Source organism: Bombina bombina, chromosome 7 (genome assembly GCF_027579735.1).
Source record: "Bombina bombina isolate aBomBom1 chromosome 7, aBomBom1.pri, whole genome shotgun sequence".
Classification (NCBI taxonomy): Eukaryota; Metazoa; Chordata; class Amphibia; order Anura; family Bombinatoridae; genus Bombina; species Bombina bombina.
The window spans coordinates 600,714,457-600,731,403 of record NC_069505.1 but is presented as its reverse complement, the minus strand read 5'-3'; the positions used below and the strand labels follow the sequence as shown (position 1 = coordinate 600,731,403).

General features: G+C 41.3%; 1 protein-coding gene across 1 annotated transcript; it reads left to right on the top strand.

The window, feature by feature from the left end:
• Positions 1–223: 223 nt before the first annotated feature.
• Positions 224–14,788, top strand: LOC128667205 (glyceraldehyde-3-phosphate dehydrogenase). Its single transcript, XM_053722140.1, has 12 exons — positions 224–251; positions 366–409; positions 4,193–4,292; positions 4,382–4,488; positions 4,602–4,692; positions 4,773–4,888; positions 4,970–5,051; positions 12,950–13,101; positions 13,181–13,259; positions 14,287–14,370; positions 14,444–14,541; positions 14,619–14,788. Exons 2-12 carry the CDS (start codon positions 387–389, stop codon positions 14,686–14,688), a joined length of 1,002 nt encoding a protein of 333 aa, XP_053578115.1. The 5' UTR covers positions 224–251; positions 366–386; the 3' UTR covers positions 14,689–14,788.
• Positions 14,789–16,947: the final 2,159 nt, after the last annotated feature.

The following is a 16,947-nucleotide window of genomic DNA, read 5'->3' as shown; positions in this document are numbered from 1 at the left end:
CCTAAAAGGAACGTGCGAGCGCGCCGCGCCCGAGGAAAGGGGTGGGAGTTTTGTGACAGGCATAGTGATGAGCCCGTGTCCTGGCGCAAAGTGTCAGGTGATGAGCGCTGTGATTGGGCTATCAATGATGGCTGTCGCTGTGATTGGTTGGCACTTGTTGGTGGGCGGGGTTTTCCGATATCCGTTTGATATATAAACCAGCTACTTGCGCAGACATGTACTCTCTGCGGCTGGACACTTTAGCACGAGGGGTAGGTGTAGTGGGTTTTCGCTTATGGGGTGGGTGTGCGCGAGCATCTATTCATGAGCAACTGATGAATTTCTGGATCAAACATAATTGCTCCATTTTTTCCCCCCTGTTGTAGGAACAATCAACAACTGGCATCATGGTTAAAGTAGGAATCAACGGGTAAGTTTTAAATGTGTTGTGTAAAGGAGTTAATTGGCGGTGAGGGGTTAACTTGTGATGGGTTTGGTAGTTGAGGCTTGTTATGAGCAATATATGGTTAGTGAATTGTTTTTTTATACTGCTGGCTCTCATAGGTTTATACCCTTGGTGGCTAAAGGGTTAATGTATTTCCTTCTGGCAGTTTAAAGGGTTAAATGGATATAGTTTATAATTGACCACCTAATAATATAATTTATGAGAAGACAAGAGGATGGCTGGCAGGCAATGGGTTAATGAGGGGGTCTCTATTGCCCTGGTAGGTGTTGAGCTAATGGTACAAGACCTTATGGGTTAATGGCACAGGGATTTCTCTAGTCAAGGGTATCATTATATGACAGCTACTGGTGGTGAAATGGTTACTGTAAGGTGCTCTTGCAAGTGGTAAGAAGTCTGACTGAGGGATATATAATTATTACACCCACCCTCAGGTGCTTAGGAGTATGGCCGTGGGATATGTCATCTGTTAGGTGCTCAGTGTCTTGGTTAAGGAGCTGCTGGTGCTTTGCTTGTAAAGGGTTAATAGTGCATAACTAGATCCTTGGCTAAAGGTGGTCTGTAATATGTACCCTGAGGCAAGTGATTCTTGCATTGGTGTTAGTCTGTACTGGGATCTATTGGAGAGATGCAGAAGCCTAAAGATCACTCCATGAGTGCATCAGTTTTATTGAGATGGTCCTTTAAAATGGCTGCGCTGTAACCCCTTGCTTACCAGAGACTGTTATCCCCGCCCCCTCCTCAGCATCCTTCAGTGCACCTCCCTGTGGGTGGGGAAATGCGGACGTGCAGTCTCACTACTGCATCCCTCAAAGATGTCCCAAGGTCATAGTGTCCCTCAGTCACATCCACCTTTTGCAGACACGGGGGGGGGGAGTTGCAGTCATTTCTGCCTAGGCTTGTCTCATTATGAGTTCTGTGTAATTTGGGGACTACCAGTAATTTCACAAGCTGGGGGAAGTGCTGACTCACATCCTGATCACCCAGTGATGGCTGCTAGGGTGGGGGTTCAGTGGTACGTGACTGAACAAAGCATGACATGCCAGGTGGTGATCTCTCTGGCATCTCGGGAGTTAATCCCATCTGAATAGTTACCGTAGCTACAACTAGCATCACTAAACTCTCCTACTGGGTCTCCTCCCCATCACTGCATTGCAGTTGCTTTTATTTAACCCTCTAGTTGCAATGCTTTACCAAGTATTACCTTAGTCATACTAGTCAATAGGGTTAATTTACCTTTATTTTTATTTTTTAAATGGCCATTGTAGTGTTTTGTTCTATTGCACATACAATTTCTAAATCTAGTAAAACAATCTAAAAGCTATACATTTAAACAAATGTTCTTTCCTGCATGAGTTTTAGCCACCAAATATCTTTAAAAGGGACCTTTATTGAAACATGGCAGGGTCCAAAGTATGTCCAATAGACAATGTTTTAGGCCTACAGTCAGCACTTAGTCACATGGTCTAGTTGACATACTTTGGACCCTGCCATGTTTCAATAAATGTCTTTTTAAAGATATTTGGTGGCTGGAACTCGACTTTATATTATTGCATGCTGGAAGTGGCTGATCCAGGGTTCTGTGCCTCAGTGCTGCTTTCCAAAATTCCTAATTTTAAATATATACTGCATGAGGGACCATTATATTGTAAGGGCTATGTCCCTTTAAGCTGGTTTCTGGCCTACCTGTGCAGGCGCTAAGTGACATTGAATGTTGATGTTCCTAACCCCCCCCCCCCCCTTCCCTGTTCAGTCAGTGATTGTGAAACACATAAGATAGTCAAGCTATCTGCTCAGGGGGAAGTTTACTGGAGTGGAAACAGCTTGCCCTGTGTGTCTGGAACCAAATAAAACATTGTAGGTGAGAGGGTCACCTGTGTCTGGTACTGGGAGGGGGGAGATGTCAGAGCTTTTATAAAATTCCCCAGGGATGCTCCGCAGTACATAATCAATTATGCAGACTACAATGTGATTAATTTCTTTATCCATGCAGTTTTAAGCTAGAGGGGAGGTTGCCGTTACATAACATGCAGCCCATGACTGGGATACCGATAAAGGGATAACACTGCATTTGCACAATCCAAACTAGAAGTGCTTTGTTTTTTTTTTTTTTTTTTTTTTTTGGGCCTATGGTTCTCCCGTCAAAGACTCCGAAGGCAGCAACATGTGCCGCCCACGTCTAGTGGTTATTTTACAAAGTCCGCTACATTGGCCACATGTTTGCTTTGGGCCAGGGGTGCATTACTGGTGTTGTAACTAACTCGCAAAAATAAAACAAATTGTGGAAATCTGCACACCTGTGGCACAAACGAGGGCACAGAATCAAATTGCCAAATCTCACCAAGAAATGTACAAATTTCTTCAAACGTTAAAAGAAAGGACCTTTATTTTCTCCTAACTGTAGCACTTTTCCTAATGACCCTGTTAAAGGGATATGAAACCAAAGACTTCTTGTCAAATTTAGACGGAGCCTATCCTTTTCAAATTTGCTTCATTCGCATGTCCTGTGTTGAAGAGCTACCTAGGTAGCATCTGGAGCACTACATGTCAGGAAATGGTGCTGCTATATAGTGCTCCAGAAATGGGCCAGCTCCTAAGCATAAGTCCATGCATTTCAACAAGATACTAAGAGCAAAGAAAAAAATAAAGGTGAATTAAAGGGATAGTCTAGTCAAAATTAAACTTATGGTTCTGATGGAGCAGCAACTTTCTAGTTTACTCAATTTTTTTATTTTTTTTTTTCTTGAAAAAGCAGGAATGTAAGCTTAGGAGCCGGCCCATTTTTCATTCAGAACCTGGGTAGCGCATTCTGAAAGCTTGTTTAAAATCTATCTGAATCAAGACACTGAGTTTCATGTCCCTTTAAGAGAAAATAAAGGTCTTAACTTTTGATGCTGGAATTGATTTGTACATCTTCACTGTCTACCCTCAGCAGGGGCTAAACGCTTTGTTCCTTGCAGTAAAATAGCTAATGTTTGTAGCATGAGTTACAGGTTATTTGTTATGGTCTAACTCTTCAGTGGTATTGTAGAGTTAAAGTCCTGAATTAAGAGTTTAACCCTTGCTATACAGTATAATTTGCTCTGACAGGGACAAAACCCACTCTCGTTCAGACAGAGCATACACTTAAACCACTTTACTTATTTGCTTTCAGCAAAGCATCCTTGCACCACTGGGAGCTAGCTGGTGGCGGCACATGTTGCCTCATCACTTGAGGTATTCAGCTAGCTACGCAGTGACTACTGCTTCAGCTAGCTACGCAGTGACTACTGCTCCTTCAAAGGATACCAAGAAAATGATGTAAATTTAATGTAACTAAATTGGGGAATGGTTGAAGGTTTTTGTTTAAATGTATTGTCAATCAAGATACTTGTGTTATCTCTTAAAGTGCTGAGTATTTTTCAGTCCAGGGAACAAGTACTAGCTTTACTGTGGCCTATTGGGGAACTCTAAACCCTTTGCACTTATAGAGCAAACATTAAATTTGCAGGGTCATGGTTGTTACTGTGGGCTCAACCCCCTTTGGAACTCCTGGTACATTGGAAAATTATGGGACGGGGGTGTAGTAGGTCAAGTTGTGCACATACTCACATTCACAAAAACCCTAGTTAGCAAGGTGTGTGGGTTTTTTTTTTCCCCGTCACATATGAATAGTTTAATTGGCTTAATCAAATTACAAGTGACTGTAGTTTTGAAATAGCACAATGAAATGATACTACACCCTATTTACACTGGCCTCTTTCCAACTAGGTTTGGTCGTATTGGACGTCTGGTCACTCGTGCTGCCATAATCTCTGGCAAAGTCGATGTCGTGGCAATCAATGATCCTTTCATAGATCTGAGTTATATGGTGAGTCGGCTTGTGCCTTTAGTCTGTTGGCTAGAACTCTGGCATGTTACTTTTTTTTTTTTTTTTTTTTAACCTCTCAAATCTTGCAGGCTTACATGTTCAATTATGACTCTACCCACGGCAAATTCAAGGGAACAGTGAAGGCTGAAAATGGCAAACTGATTATTAATGATAAGGCAATTACAGTCTTCTCTGAGTAAGTATTAAGGGTGGGTGCACCTTGTGGGCAGGGTAAGCAGCGACTATGTAGTGACCCTGTTTTGTGACTTCTAGTTGGGGAATACTCCTAAATATTTATTCCTTTTCTAGACGGGACCCCAGCAACATTAAATGGGGAGATGCTGGTGCAGATTATGTAGTAGAATCTACAGGTGTCTTCACAACTATTGACAAAGCTTCAGTAAGTATCAAATCCCAATTTTGATAGCAGGTTTTTTGTTCCCTCCCCCCAACTTAACATTTTTCTTTCTTTATCCATAGCTTCACTTGAAGGGAGGTGCTAAGCGTGTTATAATCTCCGCCCCCAGCGCAGACGCCCCCATGTTTGTTGTTGGAGTCAATCATGATGAATACAAGAACTCCCTCAAAGTTGTTAGGTGAGTGGTGAGGTCAAGGGGGGGGGGGGGGGAGCGGTCAGAATATCAGAACAGGAGTAACTTGTGTTTTTGGTTCTGCAGTAACGCCTCCTGTACCACAAACTGTCTGGCTCCTCTGGCAAAAGTTATCAATGACAACTTTGGTATTGTGGAAGCGCTGATGGTGAGTTGTGTATGGGTTTCTCTTTTGTGCAGTGACCTTACTATTAAGCCAGTATTTAAAAGGGACATTCTAGATAAATTGTCACTTACCCCAATAAATACAGTGCATTTGCACAATTAACAAATGCACGATAAAGACAATGCTATAGCACTTAGTCTGAACTTCAAATGAGTAGTGTGTTTTTGTTTTGTTTTTTTCACTCCCCCTGAATCATGTGACAGCCATCAGCCAATCACAAATGAGAATACATATATTCTGTGACAACTTGTACAGGCTCAGTTGGAGCTGGTGACTCGAACTAACTATATAAAAAGACTGAACATTTTGTTAATGGAAGTAAATTGGAAACTTAACTTTCATGATTCAGAGAGCTGGAATTTTAAATTTGACTTGAGTATCCCTTTAAAGGGACAGTTAACACCACTTATCTTTTTTTTAAAAAAAATCCCTTAATTACAAATTTCCCAGTTTTGCATACCCAAGTTATAATTATACACATTTTACCTCTAAATACCTTGTATCTAAGCATCAGCAGACTGTCAAAAGAACTGGAATAAGGGGGCAGACTTGCAGTTTAGCCAATCAGAGCTGTCTCCATGGTAAATTCACGTGCATGAGCTCAATGTTATCTATATGAAACACATGAGCTAATGCCCTCTAGTGGTGAAAAACTATCAATGCATTAGAGGCGGCCTTCAAGGTCTAAGAAATTAGCATATGAACCTCCTAGGTTTAGCTTTCAACTAAGAATACCAAGAGAACAAAGGAGTTGTTTAAAATTACATGCCCTATTTGAATAATGAGTTTTGTTTAATTTTGTGGACTTGCCTGTCACTTTAATCCCTTAAGGACAAGGCAATTTTTATTTATCTGTCAGGAATCTGACTATCCTTTGGATTGTCTGACATATATTTTTTAAAGTATTCTAGTCCCATTTTGGTATTTCATGCCACCATTTTACCTCCAAATGCAATCAAATAAAACATTGTTCACAATTTTAGGTTTCTCGCTGAAATTGTTTACTGTTAGTGAAATTATGGCACAAATGGTTGTAAATGCTTCTCTGGGATCCCCTCTGTTCAAAAATAGCAGACATATATGGCTTTGCTTTCTAGTAATTAGAAAGTGTTAAATGCTGCTACACACCACACTTGTATTATGCCCAGCAGTTAAGGGGTTAATTTTCTCTTTAGTGTAGAGATCAGCCTGACGCATGCCACCCCCTGACCCCTCTCAAACAGCTCTTACCTCCCCATCCCACAATCTTACAGACTGGCAGAAAGTCTGCCAGTACTAAAATAAAAGTGGTATATTAGTTTTTGCAGTGTAGGTTCCCTCCTAACCCCCACAACAGCTCTTGACATTCTCCCCACCCCCTCTTTTTGTGCAGCTGTCTGCCAGCAGTACCCATTTTCTTGAAAATTTGCTTTTTTATTTTTGTACCACATTTTTTCCATAGTGTAGCTGCCCCTTCATGTCCTACCCCCTCCCAGATGGATTTTTAAATCAATTTCCCCTCTCCCTTAGGCTGCAGGCAGTACTTGCGACTGCCAGACTGGTGAGCAGTCATGTGCGCTACCGCCCCTCTTCCCAGAACTAGCCAAGTGATGGGCTGCCTACCTACAGCTGCTCCCAACAATTGGCACTCGTGGGGCATGCAGAAATAGTGCACTCTTGCTCTTTTGAGCAAGATTGCGGCAGAGAAGCCTAGGACTGCAGCGTCGTAAGGGTACGGCGCTGGTTAAGATTAGCTCCTGTCAGGTTACAGCAGATAATACATGCCCATATCCAATCTGGGTGTATGCTTATTTGGATCAATTCAATATAAGGATACCAGCAAATATCTTAGAGCACTGTAAACGCAGACAGGAGCTCACTGCCAGCGCCTAAGTATATCCAATAAACATAGGCCTAGATTTGGAGTTTGGCGGTAAAAGGGCTGTTAACGCTCCGCGGGTTTTTTTCTGGCCGCACCATAAAATTAACTCTGGTATTGAGAGTCCAAAAAAATGCTGCGTTAGGCTCCAAAAAAGGAGCGTAGAGCAATTTTACCGCAAATGCAACTCTCGATACCAGAGTTGCTTACGGACGCGGCCAGCCTCAAAAACGTGCTCGTGCACGATTCTCCCATAGGAAACAATGGGGCTGTTTGAGCTGAAAAAACACCTGCAAAAAAGCCGCGTTCAGCTCCTAACGCAGCCCCATTGTTTCCTATGGGAAAACACTTCCTACGTCTGCACCTAACACCCTAACATGTACCCCGAGTCTAAACACCCCTAACCTTACACTTATTAACCCCTATTCTGCCGCCCCCGCTATCGCTGACCCCTGCATTACACTTTTAACCCCTAATCTGCCGCTCCGTAAACCGCCGCAACCTACGTTATCCCTATGTACCCCTAATCTGCTGCCCTAACATCGCCGACCCCTATGTTATATTTATTAACCCCTAATCTGCCCCCCACAACGTCGCCGACACCTACCTACACTTATTAACCCCTAATCTGCCGAGTGGACCTGAGCGCTACTATAATAAAGTTATTAACCCCTAATCCGCCTCACTAACCCTATCATAAATAGTATTAACCCCTAATCTGCCCTCCCTAACATCGCCGACACCTACCTTCAATTATTAACCCCTAATCTGCCGACCGGAGCTCACCGCTATTCTAATAAATGTATTAACCCCTAAAGCTAAGTCTAACCCTAACACCCCCCTAACTTTAATATAATTTACATCTAACGAAATAAATTAACTCTTATTAAATAAATTAATCCTATTTAAAGCTAAATACTTACCTGTAAAATAAACCCTAATATAGCTACAATATAAATTATAATTATATTATAGCTATTTTAGGATTAATATTTATTTTACAGGCAACTTGGTATTTATTTTAACTAGGTACAATAGCTATTAAATAGTTAAGAACTATTTAATAGTTACCTAGTTAAAATAATAACAAAATTACCTGTAAAATAAATCCTAACCTAAGATATAATTAAACCTAACACTACCCTATCAATAAAATAATTAAATAAACTACCTACAATTACCTACAATTAACCTAACACTACACTATCAATAAATTAAATAAACACAATTGCTACAAATAAATACAATTAAATAAACTAGCTAAAGTACAAAAAATAAAAAAAGAACTAAGTTACAGAAAATAAAAAAATATTTACAAACATAAGAAAAATATTACAACAATTTTAAACTAATTACACCTACTCTAAGCCCCCTAATAAAATAACAAAGCCCCCCAAAATAAAAAATTCCCTACCCTATTCTAAATTAAAAAAGTTACAAGCTCTTTTACCTTACCAGCCCTGAACAGGGCCCTTTGCGGGGCATGCCCCAAGAAGTTCAGCTCTTTTGCCTGTAAAAAAAAACATACAATACCCCCCCCCCCCAACATTACAACCCACCACCCACATACCCCTAATCTAACCCAAACCCCCCTTAAATAAACCTAACACTAATCCCCTGAAGATCTTCCTACCTTGTCTTCACCATCCAGGTATCACCGATCGGTCCTGGCTCCGATATCTTCATCCAACCCAAGCGGGGGCTAGACATCCACTGAAGAAGTCCAGAAGAGGGTCCAAAGTCTTCCTCCTATCCGGCAAGAAGAGGACATCCGGACCGGCAAACATCTTCTCCAAGCGGCATCTTCTATCTTCTTCCATCCGGAGCGAAGCGGCAGGATCCTGAAGACCTCCAGCGCGGAACGTCCATCCGGCCCGACGACTGATCGACGAATGACTGTTCCTTTAAGGGACGTCATCCAAGATGGCGTCCCTCGAATTCCGATTGGCTGATAGGATTCTATCAGCCAATCGGAATTAAGGTAGGAATTTTCTGATTGGCTGATGGAATCAGCCAATCAGAATCTAGTTCAATCCGATTGGCTGATCCAATCAGATTGAGCTCGCATTCTATTGGCTGATCGGAACAGCCAATAGAATGCGAGCTCAATCTGATTGGCTGATTGGATCAGCCAATCGGATTGAACTTGATTCTGATTGGCTGATTCCATCAGCCAATCAGAAAATTCCTACCTTAATTCCGATTGGCTGATAGAATCCTATCAGCCAATCGGAATTCGAGGGACGCCATCTTGGATGACGTCCCTTAAAGGAACAGTCATTCGTCGATCAGTCGTCGGGCCGGATGGACGTTCCGCGCTGGAGGTCTTCAGGATCCTGCCGCTTCGCTCCGGATGGAAGAAGATAGAAGATGCCGCTTGGAGAAGATGTTTGCCGGTCCGGATGTCCTCTTCTTGCCGGATAGGAGGAAGACTTTGGACCCTCTTCTGGACTTCTTCAGTGGATGTCTAGCCCCCGCTTGGGTTGGATGAAGATATCGGAGCCAGGACCGATCGGTGATACCTGGATGGTGAAGACAAGGTAGGAAGATCTTCAGGGGATTAGTGTTAGGTTTATTTAAGGGGGGTTTGGGTTAGATTAGGGGTATGTGGGTGGTGGGTTGTAATGTTGGGGGGGGGGGTATTGTATGTTTTTTTTTTACAGGCAAAAGAGCTGAACTTCTTGGGGCATGCCCCGCAAAGGGCCCTGTTCAGGGCTGGTAAGGTAAAAGAGCTTGTAACTTTTTTAATTTAGAATAGGGTAGGGAATTTTTTATTTTGGGGGGCTTTGTTATTAGGGGGCTTAGAGTAGGTGTAATTAGTTTAAAATTGTTGTAATATTTTTCTTATGTTTGTAAATATTTTTTTATTTTCTGTAACTTAGTTCTTTTTTATTTTTTGTACTTTAGCTAGTTTATTTAATTGTATTTATTTGTAGCAATTGTGTTTATTTAATTTATTGATAGTGTAGTGTTAGGTTAATTGTAGGTAATTGTAGGTAGTTTATTTAATTATTTTATTGATAGGGTAGTGTTAGGTTTAATTATATCTTAGGTTAGGATTTATTTTACAGGTAATTTTGTTATTATTTTAACTAGGTAACTATTAAATAGTTCTTAACTATTTAATAGCTATTGTACCTAGTTAAAATAAATACAAAGTTGCCTGTAAAATAAATATTAATCCTAAAATAGCTATAATATAATTATAATTTATATTGTAGCTATATTAGGGTTTATTTTACAGGTAAGTATTTAGCTTTAAATAGGATTAATTTATTTAATAAGAGTTAATTTATTTCGTTAGATGTAAATTATATTTAAGTTAGGGGGGTGTTAGGGTTAGACTTAGCTTTAGGGGTTAATACATTTATTAGAATAGCGGTGAGCTCCGGTCGGCAGATTAGGGGTTAATAATTGAAGGTAGGTGTCGGCGATGTTAGGGAGGGCAGATTAGGGGTTAATACTATTTATGATAGGGTTAGTGAGGCGGATTAGGGGTTAATAACTTTATTATAGTAGCGCTCAGGTCCGCTCGGCAGATTAGGGGTTAATAAGTGTAGGTAGGTGTCGGCGACGTTGTGGGGGGCAGATTAGGGGTTAATAAATATAACATAGGGGTCGGCGATGTTAGGGCAGCAGATTAGGGGTACATAGGGATAACGTAGGTTGCGGCGGTTTGCGGTCGGAAGATTAGGGGTTAATTATTTTAAGTAGCTTGCGGCGACGTTGTGGGGGGGCAAGTTAGGGGTTAAGAAATATAATATAGGGGTCGGCGGTGTTAGGGGCAGCAGATTAGGGGTACATAAGTATAACGTAGGTGGCGGTCGGCAGATTAGGGGTTAAAAATTTTAATCGAGTGGCGGCGATGTGGGGGGAGCTCGGTTTAGGGGTACATAGGTAGTTTATGGGTGTTAGTGTACTTTAGGGTACAGTAGTTAAGAGCTTTATAAACCGGCGTTAGCCAGAAAGCTCTTAACTACTGCTTTTTTTTCTGCGGCTGGAATCTTGTCGTTAGAGCTCTAACGCTCACTGCAGAAACGACTCTAAATACCGGAGTTAGGAAGATCCCATTGAAAAGATAGGATACGCAAATGGCGTAGGGGGATCTGCGGTATGGAAAAGTCGCGGCTGAAAAGTGAGCGTTAGACCCTATTTTCAGTGACTCCAAATACCGGCGGTAGCCTAAAACCAGCGTTAGGAGCCTCTAACGCTGGTTTTCACGGCTACCGCCGAACTCCAAATCTAGGTCATAGTGTCCACAGCATAAGCTTCCAAATTCTTCTTCTTTATTTTAGGGGAGGATTCAAACTTACAAAAAACGGCAACATAAGGGCGCATAACCTGAAACGTTACTGCTGTCTCTACCTTTTGAATCCTCTCCAAAATAAAACATTTGGAAGCTTATGCTGTAGACACTATGCTCATTTTAACTTTGCTGCTCCAAATGAGCATGCAGTGTGGGGGTTTCTAAAATGTAAAGGAATAAAACTGATCCGGGGCCATAATCGGTGCTTTCATGCTACTGTGCATGTGTTTAAAGGGATACAAGTGTTGGTTTTTTTTGAGGGGGGGGACAACGCTGCTTCTCTTGTGGAATCTGCACTTTGAAGTTGCCACTGCCTATAAGACGGATAGAAAAGCTGGCGCACAGTTAATTGAAGTTTAGGAGACGCAAGCACTAAGGGAAGCGCCTCTCTCTTCCTTTAGAGACCACCATCCCCTTGTGACTGGGAAAAAAGTGCCCTGCATAAATTAAGCTTAAAGTGGGCTATAGAAATCAATGAGTATAAGACACTGATTAGTCATCTTATTACAATAATAAAACAGGTTTTTATATCCCTTTTTGCTTGCAGCAGCTAAAGCAGTTGGGAGAATAGACTAATCATTAGTAAACCCCAAAATGTCATGATTCAGAACATACAAATATAAACTTTTAAATTTAATTATATTCTCAAATTGTCTTCACTTAGCCATTGCTCAAGGGACAGCATTGCACTACTGTCAGAACACATAAAATATCTATTTAGCCAATCATGAAACAAATGTGTGCAGGCACCAATTAGCAGCAGCTCCCACTAGTATGTGTGTGTGTGTATATGTGTATATATGTAGCACACTTAAAAATAGAGCATGGTCAGACTTTTTTTAAATTCACTTCTATCTGAATCATGCAAGTTTAATTTTGACTTTACTATCCCTTTAAGTAGTGTCTGAATAAGCTTGACTGACTCATGCATAAGCCTAAATTAGGGACTGCCTAGGCTGAAACCTCTGCCAGCCATAAAATATTAAAGCTGTTCAATTAAAACTATGTTCTAATCATGTTGGTGATAAACTAATAGTAATTTAAAAATGCATTTCAATTTTATTGCAACCTTAACTTATGTGCAGTTCCAAAATCTCCCTCTGTCCACCCCCTCAGACTGCGGTCTATCTTCAGTGCAGCATATCGTGTTACGTGTCATATGGCATGCAATGTGATTGGATGCTGCACTGAAGAAAGACGGCAGTCTAAGGTACAACAAGCATTTCTGGTTAGTGTCTTTCAAAACATGCACAATTACCAACCATTGAATGAAGGTTTCAATAAAATTGTATTTTTTTTTTTAAACTAAAATTACTTAACATCTAGAATGTAAAGTATTTTAAAATACTCTTAAAAACAGGGGTACTTTAATTAAACTTTAAAAAAGTTCTGATGTGAAATTACCCAATTCATGCAATCGCAAGAGATGGGGTTGTGTTAGAAGGGAGAGCCTATGATGCTAGGCACCCCCTCGGGGACACAATCCCATTCAGGAAGCGCCTATGGCTTCAGTATAACTAAATGTCTAGGAAGTTTAATCCTGTGCTCAAGCCCAATGCAGTTAGGACAGCATGGAGTGTCTTAAGGGCAGGAAGGGGTTGAACTTAATGAAACTAGATTTATACTTGGCTTCAGTAGAGTAGATTTAATTACATATCTTAATGTCTAGCATGTATCTACTGATGTCCATTTTTAAACTGTGTGCTCTTGTCTTAGACCACTGTCCATTCCTACACCGCAACCCAGAAGACCGTAGATGGTCCATCAGGCAAGCTCTGGCGAGATGGCCGCGGTGCCGCACAAAACATCATTCCAGCATCAACCGGGGCAGCAAAGGCTGTCGGCAAAGTCATTCCACAACTAAATGGGTGAGATGGGGTAGCACTTCCAGTTATGTAAAAAAGCTGCTGTAATTAAAGGACATGTGTAACTTTATCTTCATTACAGGAAGCTGACCGGCATGGCTTTCCGTGTTCCAACCGCAAACGTGTCTGTTGTGGATCTCACTTGTCGCCTGGCTAAGCCTGTGAGTATTGGTTGTAGGAAATGTAGATGAGCGGGTGACCAGAAGAGATTATTCTAATACAGTAAATGAGCACTTTACTCGCTGCCAATGAGCCATTAACTTTTTTGGGGGTAGTTGACACACCAGTGTCTGGGTAATATCTTGGATGCATATGTCCATGGCCGCGCTCAGGAGCTAGTGGAAGCGCTTCACTCCCAGCGATGACGTGGCGCTAGGTGACGTCACAAGCAAGGGAGCTTCGAAAAATCGTTCGCATGTGCAAAGGGATCTGCTGCACAATAATGGACTGCGCATGTGAACGTTTTTACTAAGCTCCCTTGTATTGTTGCTGGGCTGCCAGTGCCTGCCGAGAATGAGTTCCCCAGTCTCTTCACAAACAACGGAACTCTGACCCACCTCCATTCAGCTGCTCTCAGCTCAGCCCCTGTAGCTTATCCTGCACTGAATAGAGGTGGGTCAGAGTTGCGAAGAGAGACTGGGGAAATCATTCTTGGCTCTGGGGATCAAAATCGGCAATTCCCAGACCCCCGCCCACGCATCTCTAACTCGCTCGATCGTGAAATACACATAATTAGACATAATGCTTGAACGTCATATATATATATATATTTTTTTTTTTTTGTGAGCTCTAGATAATGTAGCTCATTTCTTTTCACTTCATACGCTACGAAGTGAAAAGAAATGGGCTACATTCTCTAGAGCACATGAAAAATCATCATATTATATGTATAAACATGGCAGCCTCCACAGCAACATGTGTGTGGAGGCTGCCATGTTTCCAAGCGTCTGAGCTTGCTCTGAAAAGTCCCAGCTTTTCCAGCACACTGGAAGCGCTGGGACTTAAGTCACCAGAGCGCTCAAAAAAACGCCAGCCATCTCACTTGCAAGTGTGAGAAACGCTCCAAGCGAGTTCCAGTTCGCTTGGAGTGCTGCCCGAACGCAGCCCATGACTGGTTTAGAGCTAAGGGTAGTATGTAGGGTTTCGCTGTATGCAGAACTCAAGTAACCAGCTTATCTTCACCGGCAGGCTAAATATGATGAAATAAAGGCTGTGATTAAGGCTGCAGCTGACGGACCAATGAAGGGCATTCTGGGATACACAGAGGACCAGGTGGGTGCTTGACACATACAGATTTATCTTTCATGGAAACAGAACAGGGGTTTTATATCCTTTTTGATTATAGGTCGTTTCGTCTGACTTCAACGGAGACACTCGCTCATCCATCTTCGATGCAGACGCTGGAATCGCTCTGAACGATCATTTTGTGAAGCTCATATCTTGGTGAGTGGTGAGACGTGACAGCTGCTTACCTCTGGTATCACTAGAGCATGTGACTGACCTACCTCCTTGTTTTACAGGTACGACAACGAGTTCGGTTACAGCAGTCGTGTGGTGGATCTCATGGTCCATATGGAATCCAAGGAATAGTCTGTCTAGTAACTTCTTGTGCCTGCGGGTGCCCTTAGTCATCTGCATTAGTCTGTGTAACGGTTTCTGTGTCATTAAATAAACCAGTTGTTCCCCTCAACATCCTACTTGTGTCATTCGGTCTGGTACCTGCACCCACCTGTTCATATGACATCACTTAACCCTTTATCTTGACTGGCAGCGCCTCCATAAGAAGAGATATAGATATATATTGTGCATATGCTGCTGTCATAAGGTCCTGAACTTCATGCATCTCCCCCCCCCATCATGAATACTGCAGGTTCCTTGCATACGTGCAGCCACTCCAGTGCTGGTGGTAGATTTCAACATGGCAGCCCTCATGACTAGAGTATTTTAATGACTAATACTATTTGTTATACAACGTATTTAAAGGAAAAGTTTAATTTAAAAAAAAGTAGGTAATAAAGTAACCATTCCCAGATTTTGCATAAACTTAAAGGGACAGTCTACACCAGAATGTTTATTGTGTTAAAATCCCTTTATTACCCATTCCCCAGTTTTGCATAACACATTTATATTATACTTTTAACCTCTTATCTTGTATCTAAGCCTCTGCAAACCTCCCCTTTTATTTCAGTTCTTTTGACAGACTTGCAGTCTAGCCAATCGGTGCCTGCTCCCAGATAACTTCACGTGCATGAGCAGTGTTATCTATATGAAATAAATGAACTAACACTCTCTAGTGGTAAAAAAAACTTAAAATGCATTCTGAAGAGGTGGCCTTCAATGTCTAAGAAATTAGCATATGAACCTCCTAGGTTAAGCTTTCAACTAAGAATACCGAGAGAACAAAGCAAAATTGGTGATAAAAGTAAATTGGAAAATTGTTTAAAATTACATGCTCTATCTGAATCATGAGTTTATTTTGGCCTAGACTGTCCCTTTAATTTTTCCTCCTGATAACCTTGTATCTAAGCTTTTGCAAACTTACCCTTTCTGTTCTTTGAGACTTGGATTTTATTCAATCAGTGATGACTCATAAATAACTCCACAGGAGTGAGCACAATGGTATCTGGCACACAAATTAACCTTTTCTAACATACTGTCAAATGCACTGAAATAGAGGCGACATTCAAGGGCTAAGAAATTAGCATGAGTCTACATAGGCTTAGCTTTCAACAAAGAATACCAAGAGAACAAAGCCAATTTGATAAAAGTAAATTAGAAAGGTGTTTACAATTACATGCCCTATCTGAATCTTGAGTTTAATTTTAACTAGATTGTCCCTTTAATGCTTAATGACCCTTTAAGGAATTTTAGGCTAATCTGCTGAAATCAATGCTGATGGGCTGCTAGTTTGTCTTTTTGGCTGAAACAATGTTGGATTTACTGACCTCCCTTTAACCAATTTATTAAATAGGACCTTTTTAAATGATCATGGTTTATATATATTAAAGGGACTAGAAAGTCCATAATTAGACTCGTGATTTACAGTCACAGAACATTCCAATTTACTTTTTGCTTCCTTCTCTTGTATCTTGGAAAGCTCAGGAGCAGCAAATAACTTGGGTTCTAGCTGCTGATTGGTGGCTGCATATATATGGTCATTGGCTCACCCATGTGTTCAGTTAGAAACCAGTAGTGCACTGCTGCTCCTTCAACAAATACCAAGAGAATGAAGCAAATTTGATAGAAGTAAAATGGGGAAAGCTGAAATCGTGAAGAAAGTTGTTTCATGTCCCTTTTTAAGGACCAAAGCTTTCTTTATAGACTTGGAAGTGACTCCCCCCCCCCCCCCCCATCTCACACTAAAGCCTGTCAGTAAAGATGAGGTATTGTACACAAGTAGTTTAAATTTGCACAAATACTACAACATTCAGCACTTCTAGGGGGTTTTCAAATTCACTGTGCAAACCTATTGACATTTTGTGGCTTGTGAAGGAGACAGATGTTCTTCTCTCCCCCCCGAATCGTCAGCTTTAATGCACTTAGTGGTGAATTCTAGGATACGTATATAATCAGGCAGCTGTCACTCTTGGTTTTATATCGTGCTTGATAGAGCGAATACCTGTTAATGTATAAATCATGGGCGGTGACGCTTTAGAGCTCTCATGCATTGTGAATTCCTTTGCAGACAGGAAGACTGCAGCCCCGGGGCAGCAATGTCAGCCATTCTGCACGTCCGCTAGGGTAGGCCTGCCAAGGAAGAACATAACAATACAATCTGTAGTATCTAATGTGTAACTTAAAGGGACAGTCTAGTATAAATTAAACTTTCATTATTCAGATAGGAATTTT

Excerpts from the sequence above, each read along its gene's own strand:
- LOC128667205 (XM_053722140.1), top strand. The coding sequence starts at position 387 with ATGGTTAAAGTAGGAATCAACGG. Across the intron at positions 4,489-4,601 it reads GCAATTACAGTCTTCTCTGA|ACGGGACCCCAGCAACATTA; the intron begins GTAAGTATTAAG and ends TTCCTTTTCTAG. Across the intron at positions 5,052-12,949 it reads GTATTGTGGAAGCGCTGATG|ACCACTGTCCATTCCTACAC; the intron begins GTGAGTTGTGTA and ends CTCTTGTCTTAG.